This window comes from Prinia subflava, unplaced genomic scaffold (assembly GCF_021018805.1).
Source record: "Prinia subflava isolate CZ2003 ecotype Zambia unplaced genomic scaffold, Cam_Psub_1.2 scaffold_91_NEW, whole genome shotgun sequence".
Classification (NCBI taxonomy): Eukaryota; Metazoa; Chordata; class Aves; order Passeriformes; family Cisticolidae; genus Prinia; species Prinia subflava.
Window position 1 is genome coordinate 118,907 of NW_026961098.1, and position 12,294 is coordinate 131,200.

The window sequence follows — 12,294 nt, forward strand, 5'->3', positions numbered from 1 at the left end:
TATAAGTGCATATTTTTGTTTATAATATATGATTTTGAGCATTAAGCTGATGCTACAAAAGAAAATACAAAATGCCCTAAAATGATATTAGAATACGGTATCCTCTATCATCCTCCCCCGAGTTCTCTCTCGACTATATTGTCTAACACAAAGAAACCATTTTTTTACTTTTTTAAACGAGCATCCCATTTGTTTGCCAGAACCGCTGCTCCTCCTGAAACGATCGCGCTCCTCCCGCGGCGGGCAGGGGCGGCCCCGCGCTGGGCGGGGAGCGCCGGGCCGGGCAGAGAGCTCCGAGCCGCGGCTCCCGCCCGCCGGCCCGGCACGGCCCGGCTCGGCTCGCTTGGCTCCGCACGGCTCGCCTGGCTCAGCACGGCCCGATTTAAACCCTTCAAATGCTGCCAAAGCTGAGCTTTCCTTCAATTTAAGCCCTGAAACTGAGGCAACAGCAAGTACTCACCTCACCCTAAACCAATACAATGGCAAATAAATGTATTCTCCTCTTCAATTTAATCCCCGACAAGAACAGAAAAGGAGCTTGTTTCCTCAAATTAAATCTCTCCAATGATGGGAAAAGGGAGATTTTTACCTCAATTCAAACCCTTTAAAAAGAACAACAACAGGGCTTTGCACCCACTTTAGACCTTAGCATGATAAAAAAAGCGGGGGGGGGGGGGGTTTCTCTGGGTTGTTGTTTCCCTGAGATTCTCCTTGGGGTTGCTGGCCTCCAAGGTACTAAGGGTTCCCCCAAGGTTGCTGTCCCCTGGGAGTTTCCCCTGGGTTGCTGTTCCCAGAGGTAATAAGGTTTTCAGTCTTCTCTTCGCCCTGGGTGTTTCACACCGAAGCCAGAGACGACAAGTTGAGTCCAGCAGTTTGTGTTATCAAGCTGTTTATTCTTAATTATCTATCAGTTCTTGTCCAGCTTTGCAAGGCGTCCCCAGCAAAGCAAGACACGCGGCTGGACCACCCCAGGTCAGAGAGCCCTGCACCTTAAGTACAGTATCTTCAACCCAACCACTGTCCGAGACGTATTTTTTATTTACAAAATTTTACCAATACCTACTACCTTTACTAACATGTCAGTTCTACTCTAAGCCAATCTCTAAAACCCAACTCAGCACAAGATGGGGGACGAGAATAAGAACAAGGAGGACAAGGGACCACTCCCCAATTCCTCCATCTTGCCTCTTCAGCCCCATATACTAAGAATCCTAATTTCTATATTTATATTCTATAATAAACCATCCACTACTTATTTTAAATTCTTAGGATTTGTGATTCTTCCTGCATGTGAGTGTTCACTCCCATGGACAGCTATCAGAGTCAGTGTCCTCCTGGGATCTGTGTGGGTCTAACTGACCCCCCTGTACAGATCCCAGACCCCCCTGTACAGTCTCCAAACCCTCCTGTACAGCCTTCAAATCCTCCAGGGTGGCCAGAGGAATATCCTGGACTCCAACAGGGGTTAACCCAACAATATTTTCCCCCTTCCATTTAAAATAGAACACAGGGATTCCCTGTCAACTGATACCCTTAACACCCTAGAAAAGCCAAGTTTTCCTTCAACCAATACCCTTAAGATCCCAGGTGAGTGGAGATGCCCCCCACTTTAAACACACGATACCAGAAGAGGAGTTTCTTCCCTCTATTTAAACTCCTTTGGTTCTCATAACCCCCATCTTTTTCTGGGGGCACCGGGGAGGGATTTCCAACACGAAACTTAAAAGGAGAAGATCCCCCTCTCAATCGCAAACCCACACTGGCTCAGCTGCTGCTGCCCTGTCTAGCACAAAGGTTTGGCCCCCATCATCTCCTTCAAGCAATGCCCCACACCCAAGTGCATCCAGCTGCTCCCCCAGACCCAAGGAGAGGCTCTCACTGTTGCTCCATGAGACAGCCCCGGGAGCCCACCATAAGCCTCTCTCTTCCAGCAGCTCCATGCCAAAGTGAGTTGAGACAACCCCCTCTTAAAGCAGCCCCGGCAGGAGCCGCCCCCTCCTCACCGTCACTGCTAATACCTGTGGCTGCAGTCTCTTCTGGGGCTGCAACGCACTTTGGGGGCAGGCAGAGAGCAGAGGCAAAGGTTGCCAGAGAGCCCTCTCTATTCCCTTCACAGCCTAAGCATCTGTTCTTATGGTTTCAGGCACTTGATTGGTTCATTCCTAGATAAAAATGTTATGGCAATATTTTCAAAACTACTACTAATGTTTAGTCAGAGTTTCCTACATTCCTGTATACAATAGAGTGGATAGAGAGAGGGTTTCTTTCCAAATGAATTTAGCGATTAATTCCTATTCTTTGGCAATACCTATGAAACAAAAAAACTTGACAGGTTTTAGTATTCTACACCCACCCCTCCCTGTAAATTTTCTGGCAGCTTTGGGATCCTCTGGGAGAGGGCACCCAGCACGACCCCTCCTTATTCCGCACTCACTGGCTTCTCCATTGCAGCGTGGCTCCCTCTCCTAGAGAGCACCAAATACTGCCCCAAAAGACATCAGAGTCCCCAAGTCTCCACCCCCTCCCCTTCAGCCTTTTTTCCTCACCCCCCCAAAGAAAGCACAGAATGAGTCAAGCTGCTTGGGACAGCAGCACGGCACTTTATTCCAGCCCTTTCCACACGTACATCCCCCCAAAAAGGGATTCTGCTGCAACAAGAAAGGGAGGAAGCCCCCAGAAGGGCTGAAGTTCCTCTCCAGCCCCGCTGTGGCGGGCCACCAGCCGCCCCACGGCACGGGCCAGGGACGCTGCCACGGCTCTGGCTCAGGCTCCACTCCTGCGCTCGGGCCGGTGGCAGCAGGTGGTTCCTCCCTTCCCCACGACGCTGCTGCTGCTGCCCCCGGGAGGCTGCAGCACCGGCATCCCGATCTGCGCTCATGGACCCATCCAGTCGTGGGATGGGAGCACCAGGGACGGACGATGAGAGGCAGAAAGAGGGAGTGGGAGCAGAGAGGACATAGGAAGAAAAGGAAAAACAGGGTGCAGGATGAAAACGATTTTAAAAATCGAAACAAAGCGGATGCGCAACATGGCAGAGAGGGATAAAATAGGAACAGGCACAGGGAACGAGACACAAGGATCCAGTGGGAAACAATGGCACAGGGAGCGTCGAGAATAAAACAGGAATAAGAACAGACAGCAAAAACTGCTTCGAGGCAATTTGGACACAGTTTTCCCTTTTTGCAGTCTCAGCTTTCTTTTGGGTCATGCCTGAAATTCTGAGTTCCTTAGTATTCTGCCCCAGTCCTTCCCTCTCCTCTCAATGCTGCTCTAAAATGATGGAAATGATACAATTTACTGTCAAAAAGAATTGTGTTCCTCTTAGAAGGCAAATGCTTTTCTTCCAGGTATGTCAGAGAAGAGAGGGAACCCATAAAGGATATGGTCTTCCATTACTGAGTGTAATTTAGACTAAGAATTAAAAACATAACACGACGTGAAAAGACAGTACTAATACTTTGGGGAAAACCAGCATCATCTTGCAGTCATAAAAGTTAGAACAACAGTCTATGTTATACATTACTGTTGCTCATAATTTTTTCCAGGTGTAGGACAACTGGCTTCATACTTTTTCTTCAGGGCTTTCAAATATACACGCAAACTGTCAGGGTCCAGTCGAGAATTTCTGGCAGTCTGAACCAATCTCATTGCTAACTGGTATGCAGCTCTCTGTTTCATCATCTCAGGAGTGCTTTTCTGCCTGTGCTGTTCTTAAAAATATACATACATTAAAATATGAAATAAATTATGTTCCATTATAAAAATACCAGTATTACCTATTTTTTACCTGTTTTTGATCTCACAGTTCTTGGGCTGCATACGAACATTACATCCAATACTCCTTTACCCTAAGGGTCACTTGGGTTGTCAGCTAACAGGGACCTTCAGTATAACAGGGACTTTCAGAACTGGTTCCAGAAATACTAAGTTTAATGAAAACTGTTTTCACTAAAACAAAGGCAGTGCTTATCCTGTATCCTTACAGAAACTGGAAATACATTTGAGTTGTATAGAAACTGTAAAATACAGCATTATAATTTTCTACTACGTACCAAAATTTGTTTTGCAATGTGATTTGTAATTTCCTTTGCATCCAAAATTATGGATGATGGTAGGGAGGACACTTCTGCAGCTTTTAGTCCTAAACATATAAAACACAAATCAGGATTTTTAATGTAATTTTTATCCTTACCTTCCATTTTATGTCTTCCAGAATTAACTTCACCAGTTTTTCTAAGGGATAAAGATTTAACTTTTACTAAAATAATATTGGTATTGTTTTTCTTTGTGTGTTGTTTTGTTTATGTTTGTTTTCGAATTTTTTTGGTTAATAAACAATAAGGTTTGGAGAGTTATGAACTAAGACGTCACCTTTGTTTTAATACTATCTTTGAAATACACCTCAACATCAAGTTACTGCTGGTAATACTGTAAATGGGTAGAATGAGACCTATTAGGAGGTTAAAAGGAAAAAAAAAATGGCACCATGGTGTTTACAGCTTTCTCCGTTCGGTTTTTTAATTTGACAGAAAATACAGAGGTTTTGCTAACTGCACTCTCAATTATATCCAGACGTCTAGTAGACATGAATGCCATTTTTCAACCTCTTTGCTGCCAACAGCCAAACTTCCAGATACTCAAGGTAAGAAATAGATATTTTTCCTGCCCTAACATGATTTTTTAACTTTTTCCTTTGTTTGTACCCCAGGAAAGTCTTTGGTTCATTGGGTGGTTTAATACAGCAGGTTCAAAAATGAAAAAGGGTCATGAAGAGCCCTTGTACCCTTTCTTAGAATGTTGCTCAAGTAAGGTAAAGCCAAGACATGAACACTGAGTTTCTAAAGGTCTCCTGCTCTCAGAGATTACTCTCTAAACATACGATTCTTCGGAGTTAGGGGTGGCATAGCATCTAAAACTGCGCTTGTGGCATCAAAGTTTAACTTACTCTAAAATTCTGATCAAGAAAAGTTTTAAGTCCTATTACTTGAAGTTTAACTGGAATAATTTCTAGTCTTAGGTTAACAATAGCTTGCAAAAGTCATGTGCAGCTGATTTCCTCTTGATTAAATATTACCTAAATCAAGGAATCAACATTCAAATTTAGTATTTGGAAACATACAGATTTCTTTAAATCTTTGTCACTCACTCTTTTCTTCTTTCTGGACCCACAAGTAATCAATCTGTACAATCTACACTATAATTTATTCTATAGTTGAAAGAAAAGTAAATCCACTTTTCAGAGAACACTGATGCTTTTGCAGACCCGCTCAAAATTGTCTTAGCCTAATATTCCATAAAATTCCTCTCCTTTTTTAAAGAAACTTGCTTCCTTTTTGCTAATCAAAAAGGGCCAATCTGCTGTTAACCAGTCATATCACTGCTTATGACAGACACATCTTTAAATCTCTCCAGCACATTCATTCACTTCCCTAAGTGCAGATTAAATGAACTCAAGTAGCATATGCTCAGACTCAACTCATTCAAACAGACATGAACCAGGGAGATACTAACATCAGTAAGATGTTTTTTTCACAACCAAATATCATATAAGTTCTTCATACTACCCGAAACTACTATCTAACTACATGGTTACTTAAAACACACAATTATTTGGAATAAATTATAGATCTGGAGATCCCTGTATCTCTCTGAGAGACACAAACTCAGGGGAAATCTGTCATCAGAAAAAATAATGTTAGATGCCTAATAACTTAAATAATATCTTGTGCAACTTTTGCCAACTGTAAGTCACAGTGGAATCCATTACCATAGTTCTTTTCCTCTGTGTATCCCTTAGAAAGTGTGTAAGTGTAAGCAATTTTCTCCTTATTTCCAGCACTGCTTCTCACATGTTGCACTTCAAAATGGTAGTTTTCCACATTAGGATATAAAGCGTCTATATGACATAGTTCCAGGAAATGTGTAGCAAACAGTGTAAATGCCTACATAAGGAAACAAGAAAGAAAATTTATTTTGGCAACAATCCAGAAATAAATTATAATAAATAAGAAAAATTAAATAATCTCATAGATGTCCAGGTTTTCTCCAAAACATCGAAAAGCTGTCTTTACATTACTAAAGCAAATTAAAATCCTTCAGTGATGCATTCTACCACTGGCAAGTACACCTTTTCCAACTGGGGATTCTCCTGTTCATTTCTAAATAGAAGGAAAAAAGTATCAGAAACAAAAGAAAAACCATGATGATTACAAAATCTGACTGGTGTGGATTGGAATGACTGTCAAACGGTTGTTTAATTCTCTCAAGGAATTCTTTATCAAAAGTACAAGTGCCAGAAAGTATCTGAGCTTTTCAAACCAAAAAACCCACAAAAGGATGCTGAATAAACTCTGAGGAGAAACAAACACCTGCACACTCAAAAGGTATGTAACAGCCATCTGAGGTTGATCCCATAACTAGCAACAGATGTGAAATTTGGGTTTCATCTAAAATTATCTTCCAGTTTTCTAAACAACTTTATAACCTCTGTGACCAATTCATAAGTTGTGCAGAACTACCACTGTACTTTGAAAAGTAACCACCAGGTAGAGAGGTTCACTTTTAATATTCAAGGATAAAGCAAAACTAAAACCAAACTAAAAGCAAAATTAAACTAAAGACTGGATTATTCTCTTTCTAGACAGAATTACAAGCTTGCAAGTTGGAAAGATATTGTGATCAGTGTACTGGTTTTAGATGGACTGGAGTTAATTCTCTTCATAGCAGCTTGTGTTATGTTGTTTTGGATTTGTGACCAAGACAGTACTGATAACTCACACATGTTTTAGCCACTGCAGAGCAGCATTCGCACAGCACCAAAGGCTGTTCTGCTCCTCCCAGCAAGCAGGCTGGGGGTGTTCATGGACCTGGGAAGGGACACAGCCCGGATGGCTGACCCAAACTGACCCCAGGGATATCTCACACCATACTACACCACCACAATAAAAACTGTGAGGAAAGAGGAGGAAGGAGGGACATTCAGCGTTGTGGTAACAGTCATTGTGAGGAAACACGGCATTGCAGGAAACAACTGAACATCTGCCTGCCAATAGGAAGCAGTGAATGAATTCCTTATTTTGCTTCTGCATATGGTTCTCTTTACTTACTAAACTGTCTTTATCTCAGCCCACAAGTTCTTGTATTTTTACCTTGCTGATCTCTCCCCCACAGCAGTATGGGGACCAAGCAAGCAGCTGGGTGGTGTTTAGCAGCCGACGGGTTAAACCACAACAAGTGAACAGAACTGCAGCTTATGTCCTCAAGTTTCCTCTATCACTGTAATTCTTACTATGCACCGGTTATGAAAAATACCATATTTAGCCAAGAAATCTTTGCAAATGTTAAATTATGAGAAAATACTGTATATACTTTCAGGATGACAAAACAAGGCTTAAATTTGTTTCAAAACAGAATTAAACAGAATTACCTTTAAGTTCAACAGATATTCACAGGCAGCATAACAAATGCCAATACCTTCTTCGGCACTGGTACCTCTGCCAAGTTCATCAATAATGATGAGAGATTTATCATTAGCATTTTGTATGATGTACGTTATCTAGAAAAATATTCACAGTGTTATCATTCTTATGTGTTTTATTTAAAAAGGATTTTTTTTGTTATTCAGATGGAACATAATGCAGAAATTTTTAAAAAATCTCTTGAGATACAGCAATTTTACCTTTTCAAAGCTTTTAAACAGCTGTCAATTCTAATCAAGCAGACTCACACTACAGCACTCTCTTTTCCACTGAACTTACCCTCAAAATGGTATCAGTTTGTGAGTGGAAATTCAGAGAGCTCAGGCCTCTACAAATGACAACTTAAAGTTTAAGCAAACCCAAAAATGTTACCAAGTACTATCCAACAAAGCACTGATTTTTTACTCAGACTGGAATATCTTTCTATTTAAGAGATGCCTGGGTTTCTACGGTTTATCATAAAAGGGGTGAAGGCTGAATTTTTGACTATTTTTCAAAGTACACTTTCTCAGTGGAAATACACTAGTACCATTTCTATTAGCTTAACAGTAAAAATGGGCCTTGGACTTGGACAGCTGTATTTCATACCTCTTTCATTTCCTTCATGAATGTTGATGCATTTGTTTCAATATCATCATCCATACCTATTCTGGTAAAAATCTGCTCTGCGATTCGAAAAGAACAATACTCTGCTGGGACATAAGAACCTACAAAGCAAGTAAAATACAAGTTTCTCTCATCACTAGGACATTTGCCTGAATACGGCACTGAGAAAAAAAAAACTTTTACACTTGGTTTTTGTGCACATCAGAAAATGCATCTTACTTGATAAAGTTTGGTAAGATTACATTCTACCATTAATTTATGGTAGAAGAAAAGAAAAAAGTTATTATAGATATAGGATAATTAAAGCTTATCAGTGAAAGCTGTAAGAAATCATATGCCTGAAGCTGTTGGTCAGTCTGAAGGGATACAGAAAAAAACAATGAACTCTAGGATTGTTTTACATTTCTGTGGCCACTGGTTTGCTAATCCCGAGAAACATTAGTTTCCCCAAATCAAGATTACGTTGCCCTTATAAGACTTCAAAGCATAGAACTTTTACTGAATAGGAAAGAACAGGAACCTCTTGCCAAAAACTTCCCAGTTTGCTTTATTCATATTAAACTCATGTTTTTGAGAGCAATTCCTCAAGAACTTGCAATTATTGGGGACTGAACCCACAAATGCATGATGGATAAATTTTATACTCCACTGCTAAGTAGCTTCATTCTATAGAGTTGACTTTTGCTACCAGACTAACTTCCAAGAAAAAAGTCATGAGGAATTCCTGAACATAAGGAGTGAGTCTCAGTCAGACTTTACAAATAGTTGGTTTCCTTTTATAACTTTAGTAACAGAACCTTGCAGTATTTGATACGACTTTTATCTAAAGCAGTTGATTATTTATCTATTCATTGTACTTGTCTAGAAACATGTTTCTCTATGTAATTTAGGCATGCTTAAGGTCATGTGTTTCTTCTGGATGACTAACACACGTCTGACCAGCATACTTGAAGGACACTCACAATCAGTCTAGCAGAAGGTGCTAGATTGGGTTATGGTGCTCCAAAGAACTAAGGCAGGTAACTGTGCTCCTCTGAAGATAGACTGGGAAGGCTTTAAGATTTACATAAGTAAGTTTCTGATGGCAGATGAAAAACCTTACAGTTGCCTCTGTCAGCAACACAAGAGCTGACAGAAGAAAATGGGCTACCTGTTATTATTTTATTTAGACATAATGTTATTCTGGAAGCTAAATCATTCAACTTTATAAATATTTTGAAGGGGGCGGGGGGAAATGTGCTGCAGAAGATGATTAATATTGTATACTCTTACTCACCAATCTGTGCCATAATTTGACAGAGAGCAATTTGTTTCAGGTATGTTGATTTTCCACTCATATTTGGTCCTGTAATAATGACAAAATTGTTGCCCTCTGTCAGGTATGTGTTGTTAGACACAGGTTTTTCCATAGCTATCTTTTCAAGAATGGGATGCCATCCCTGCTTGATTGCTAAAGTATCGGTAAATTCTGGACGAACTAAATGAGAAAAAAAGATGTAAAACACTGAGGAGTTAGTGTGGGAACTTTTACATTATTAAACCAGTATGTTTTGAAATAAAGTTAATTCTTCCAGAGCAGAGCTCTTGGGACGAATTACCAGCCACTTTCAGGTACAGATTCTGATTACCATTCAAGCTTTCATGATTCAAGACTACAGAAAGAAACCCATAACTAAAACTTTATTTCTAAATTAACATTCTGTGGTTTTGTTCCCTAGTAAGTAGAGCTGGACTCCAGTAATAAAACCACAAAGAGCCAAAGTATTTTTATAAAGTACAAGGGTTGTAGACTCCTGTTACTTCCACATATGTACCCTGTATTTGCATGGTAAACAAGAAAGTAGCATTCTTTCTATTTTTGTTATATGCTACCATATTGATTATTTGGGAATATACCATGCCTACAAAAGTCTATTTGATGCTGGAACTCTCTCTATGGATTTCTGTCAGAATACAGTTATTTTCTGAACCGATTACACATGGCTCCTCTTTATCTACCAGCATTAATGGAACAGAAAAACGTGTAAACCGAGAATGTCCATACACTTCACGCTTTTGAACAGAATATGCTTAAACTGTTTATTTTGACAAGAGCGACTGGGAAGGCTTATGGCACCTAACTAACAGAATTTAATTTGGATGAATGGAAGCAGAAAGAACATCAGCATAAAACTAGCAAAGACAGACCAGAGACACTCACCTAAAGACTACTGAGATACAGAAAAAGAAATGGAACCAGACAAAACAGCCTGGTTATTCTCCATCAGAAGGGTCTTTACCTGGCCCGTAACAGAATCAAAGAAGAAACTTACCATAATCAGAAAGAGTGCAGGCGTGGGCAAACGAAAGCAGCATATCCAGCATAGACACAATGTCGGACAGCTTGTATAAGCAATGAATGTGTTCATAGATCTCATTCAGTAGTTTACACACTATTCTGAAGTAAGACACTGATTTAGCCGTTGCACAGCACATCCTCAATTTATACAACTTACAGAAATAAAGAAACTATAATGTTCATACTGTATACATTAGGATAAAATGTCACTCATAAATCACAATCATGTCCCCCAGATGCGAGCAAATGTATAAATTTCTTTGCAGTAAAGATCTTGTGCCATCATCTCAGCTAACATTCTGCTCATCAGACACAACACACATACCTCAAATACAACAGCTCATATGAAAGCTTCACACAGAGAATGAACTAAAAATGTAGCTATGGGATCAAGTATGTTTTATTAACATGTGAAATGTGACTCTAATTCCCTTAGATTTACATGTTAAAAAACCCCTACATGGTTGCTAGAAAGAATTTCCATTCAGCTGACAGGTAACCTTACACTTACTAAGTTATGAATCAGAGAGGAGAACAAGATCACACGCAAGGACAAGATACAGAAATACTTCTACTCTAAATATAAGGAACTGACTAAAACTAACAAATCTGATTTTTACTGATGCAAAACTAATGCATTCATTGTGCCATTTTGTACAGATAATTCACCCATTAAAATTTTATATGATGACCACTTCTATTAATAAATGCCAATCTATCTGCAATCATGTTTAATACAATACACAATTTATGGGTTCTGTTTGTCTCAGGAGTACACTTGAACAGTGTTGCTTTAGACTATTTCTGTAAGTAACCATAACTTAAAAGAAAGATAGCTTTAAAATCCCATATAATTAGCTGATAACTGGAGAAAATGAACATACTTAGCAAATATTAAATAGTTTTAACAGGTCTTACAAATAGGTCATGTGATAGATTTCTCTCAGGGACTCCTGACATCTTTCATTCATTTTTATTAAATCAGCTGAAGTGAAGCTGTATGTGTTTTTCATTTTCGTGATCTATGGGGAATTGAAACCAGTAATAAGAGCCTGCCTTATTATCAGAAGGAAAACCAGCTTCTATAAACCAAATTATGAACCATATGGGGAAATAAAAAACAATGCCCAGTTTCATTTTTACAATGTAATTTTCTATGAAAATTTCACTTAAGATAACAATTAGCAAGATATGCAACTTTATTCTTACACAAAACATAATTGCATGTACTTACACACTATTGATTATATAACTGAATATAGAGTACTTATAAAAACATCCGAATTAAAACTTCATTTACTTTTAAATATCTTCACTGAAATTATTTTTATTGTTATTTACTGTATAATGTATACTTTATTATTAATGTATTACATATAACAAATGAAGTATACAAATATGTTATGCTAAAACGTATTTTCTGCAGATACCTTTGTAAATTCTGAAGGAAGCTGGCCATTAGGTAATGTTGAACAATCAGCATTCATCTGGATAAAAAATCCACGAGCAGAGCTGAAACTTGTTTTCATTGGTAGGCTGTACTTTTCTGCAAGTTGCGTTATCATACCTACATACCACATACAAAGATTTAACCCAAATTGTATACATTCATGTACCCCCCTCCTCCTCACTCCCCACTTGTGCTGGTACAAAGTTGGAAACTGTTAATGGAAGGTTTCAGAAATACAAAATCTGTATTTTTCATGATGTATGAATCTGGGATTAGAATAAAACAGAAAGACAGGTGCTAAAGTTTCTGATGCTCTTTTATGTTTCCAACTACAGACTAAACTAGGATGGTACTTTAGCTAGAAATCAACAATTTATACTGAAAAAAGGAAATCAGTTTCAGAAGAAATTTTTTCTTCTATT

General features: G+C 39.1%; 1 protein-coding gene across 3 annotated transcripts; it reads right to left on the reverse strand.

The window, feature by feature from the left end:
- Positions 1 to 2,569: 2,569 nt before the first annotated feature.
- LOC134546479 (mutS protein homolog 4-like) lies at positions 2,570 to 12,034 on the reverse strand. Of its 3 annotated transcripts, none has more exons than XM_063389288.1 (8): positions 11,853 to 12,034; positions 10,397 to 10,521; positions 9,361 to 9,429; positions 8,067 to 8,185; positions 7,427 to 7,555; positions 5,768 to 5,942; positions 4,053 to 4,141; positions 2,570 to 3,705 (listed from the first exon to the last, which is right to left on the reverse strand). In XM_063389288.1, the coding sequence occupies exons 1-8, from the start codon at positions 11,903 to 11,905 to the stop codon at positions 3,520 to 3,522; spliced, it is 945 nt and encodes a 314-aa protein (XP_063245358.1). In that variant the 5' UTR covers positions 11,906 to 12,034; the 3' UTR covers positions 2,570 to 3,519. The 3 variants fall into 3 exon arrangements, with proteins under 3 accessions (XP_063245358.1, XP_063245356.1, XP_063245357.1); XM_063389286.1 differs by having other exon boundaries at positions 9,361 to 9,561; positions 11,853 to 12,033; XM_063389287.1 differs by having other exon boundaries at positions 9,361 to 9,561; positions 10,397 to 11,444; positions 11,853 to 12,032.
- Positions 12,035 to 12,294: the final 260 nt, after the last annotated feature.

Coding starts and splice junctions, on each gene's coding strand:
- LOC134546479 (XM_063389286.1), bottom strand. CDS start 11,905: ATGCTGATTGTTCAACATTACCTAATGGCCAGCTTCCTTCAGAATTTA. Junction 7,556..8,066: donor TCATGAAGGAAATGAAAGAG/GTATGAAATACA, acceptor ATATTTTTCTAG/ATAACGTACATCATACAAAA. Junction 5,943..7,426: donor AATATCTGTTGAACTTAAAG/GTAATTCTGTTT, acceptor TTCCTTATGTAG/GCATTTACACTGTTTGCTAC.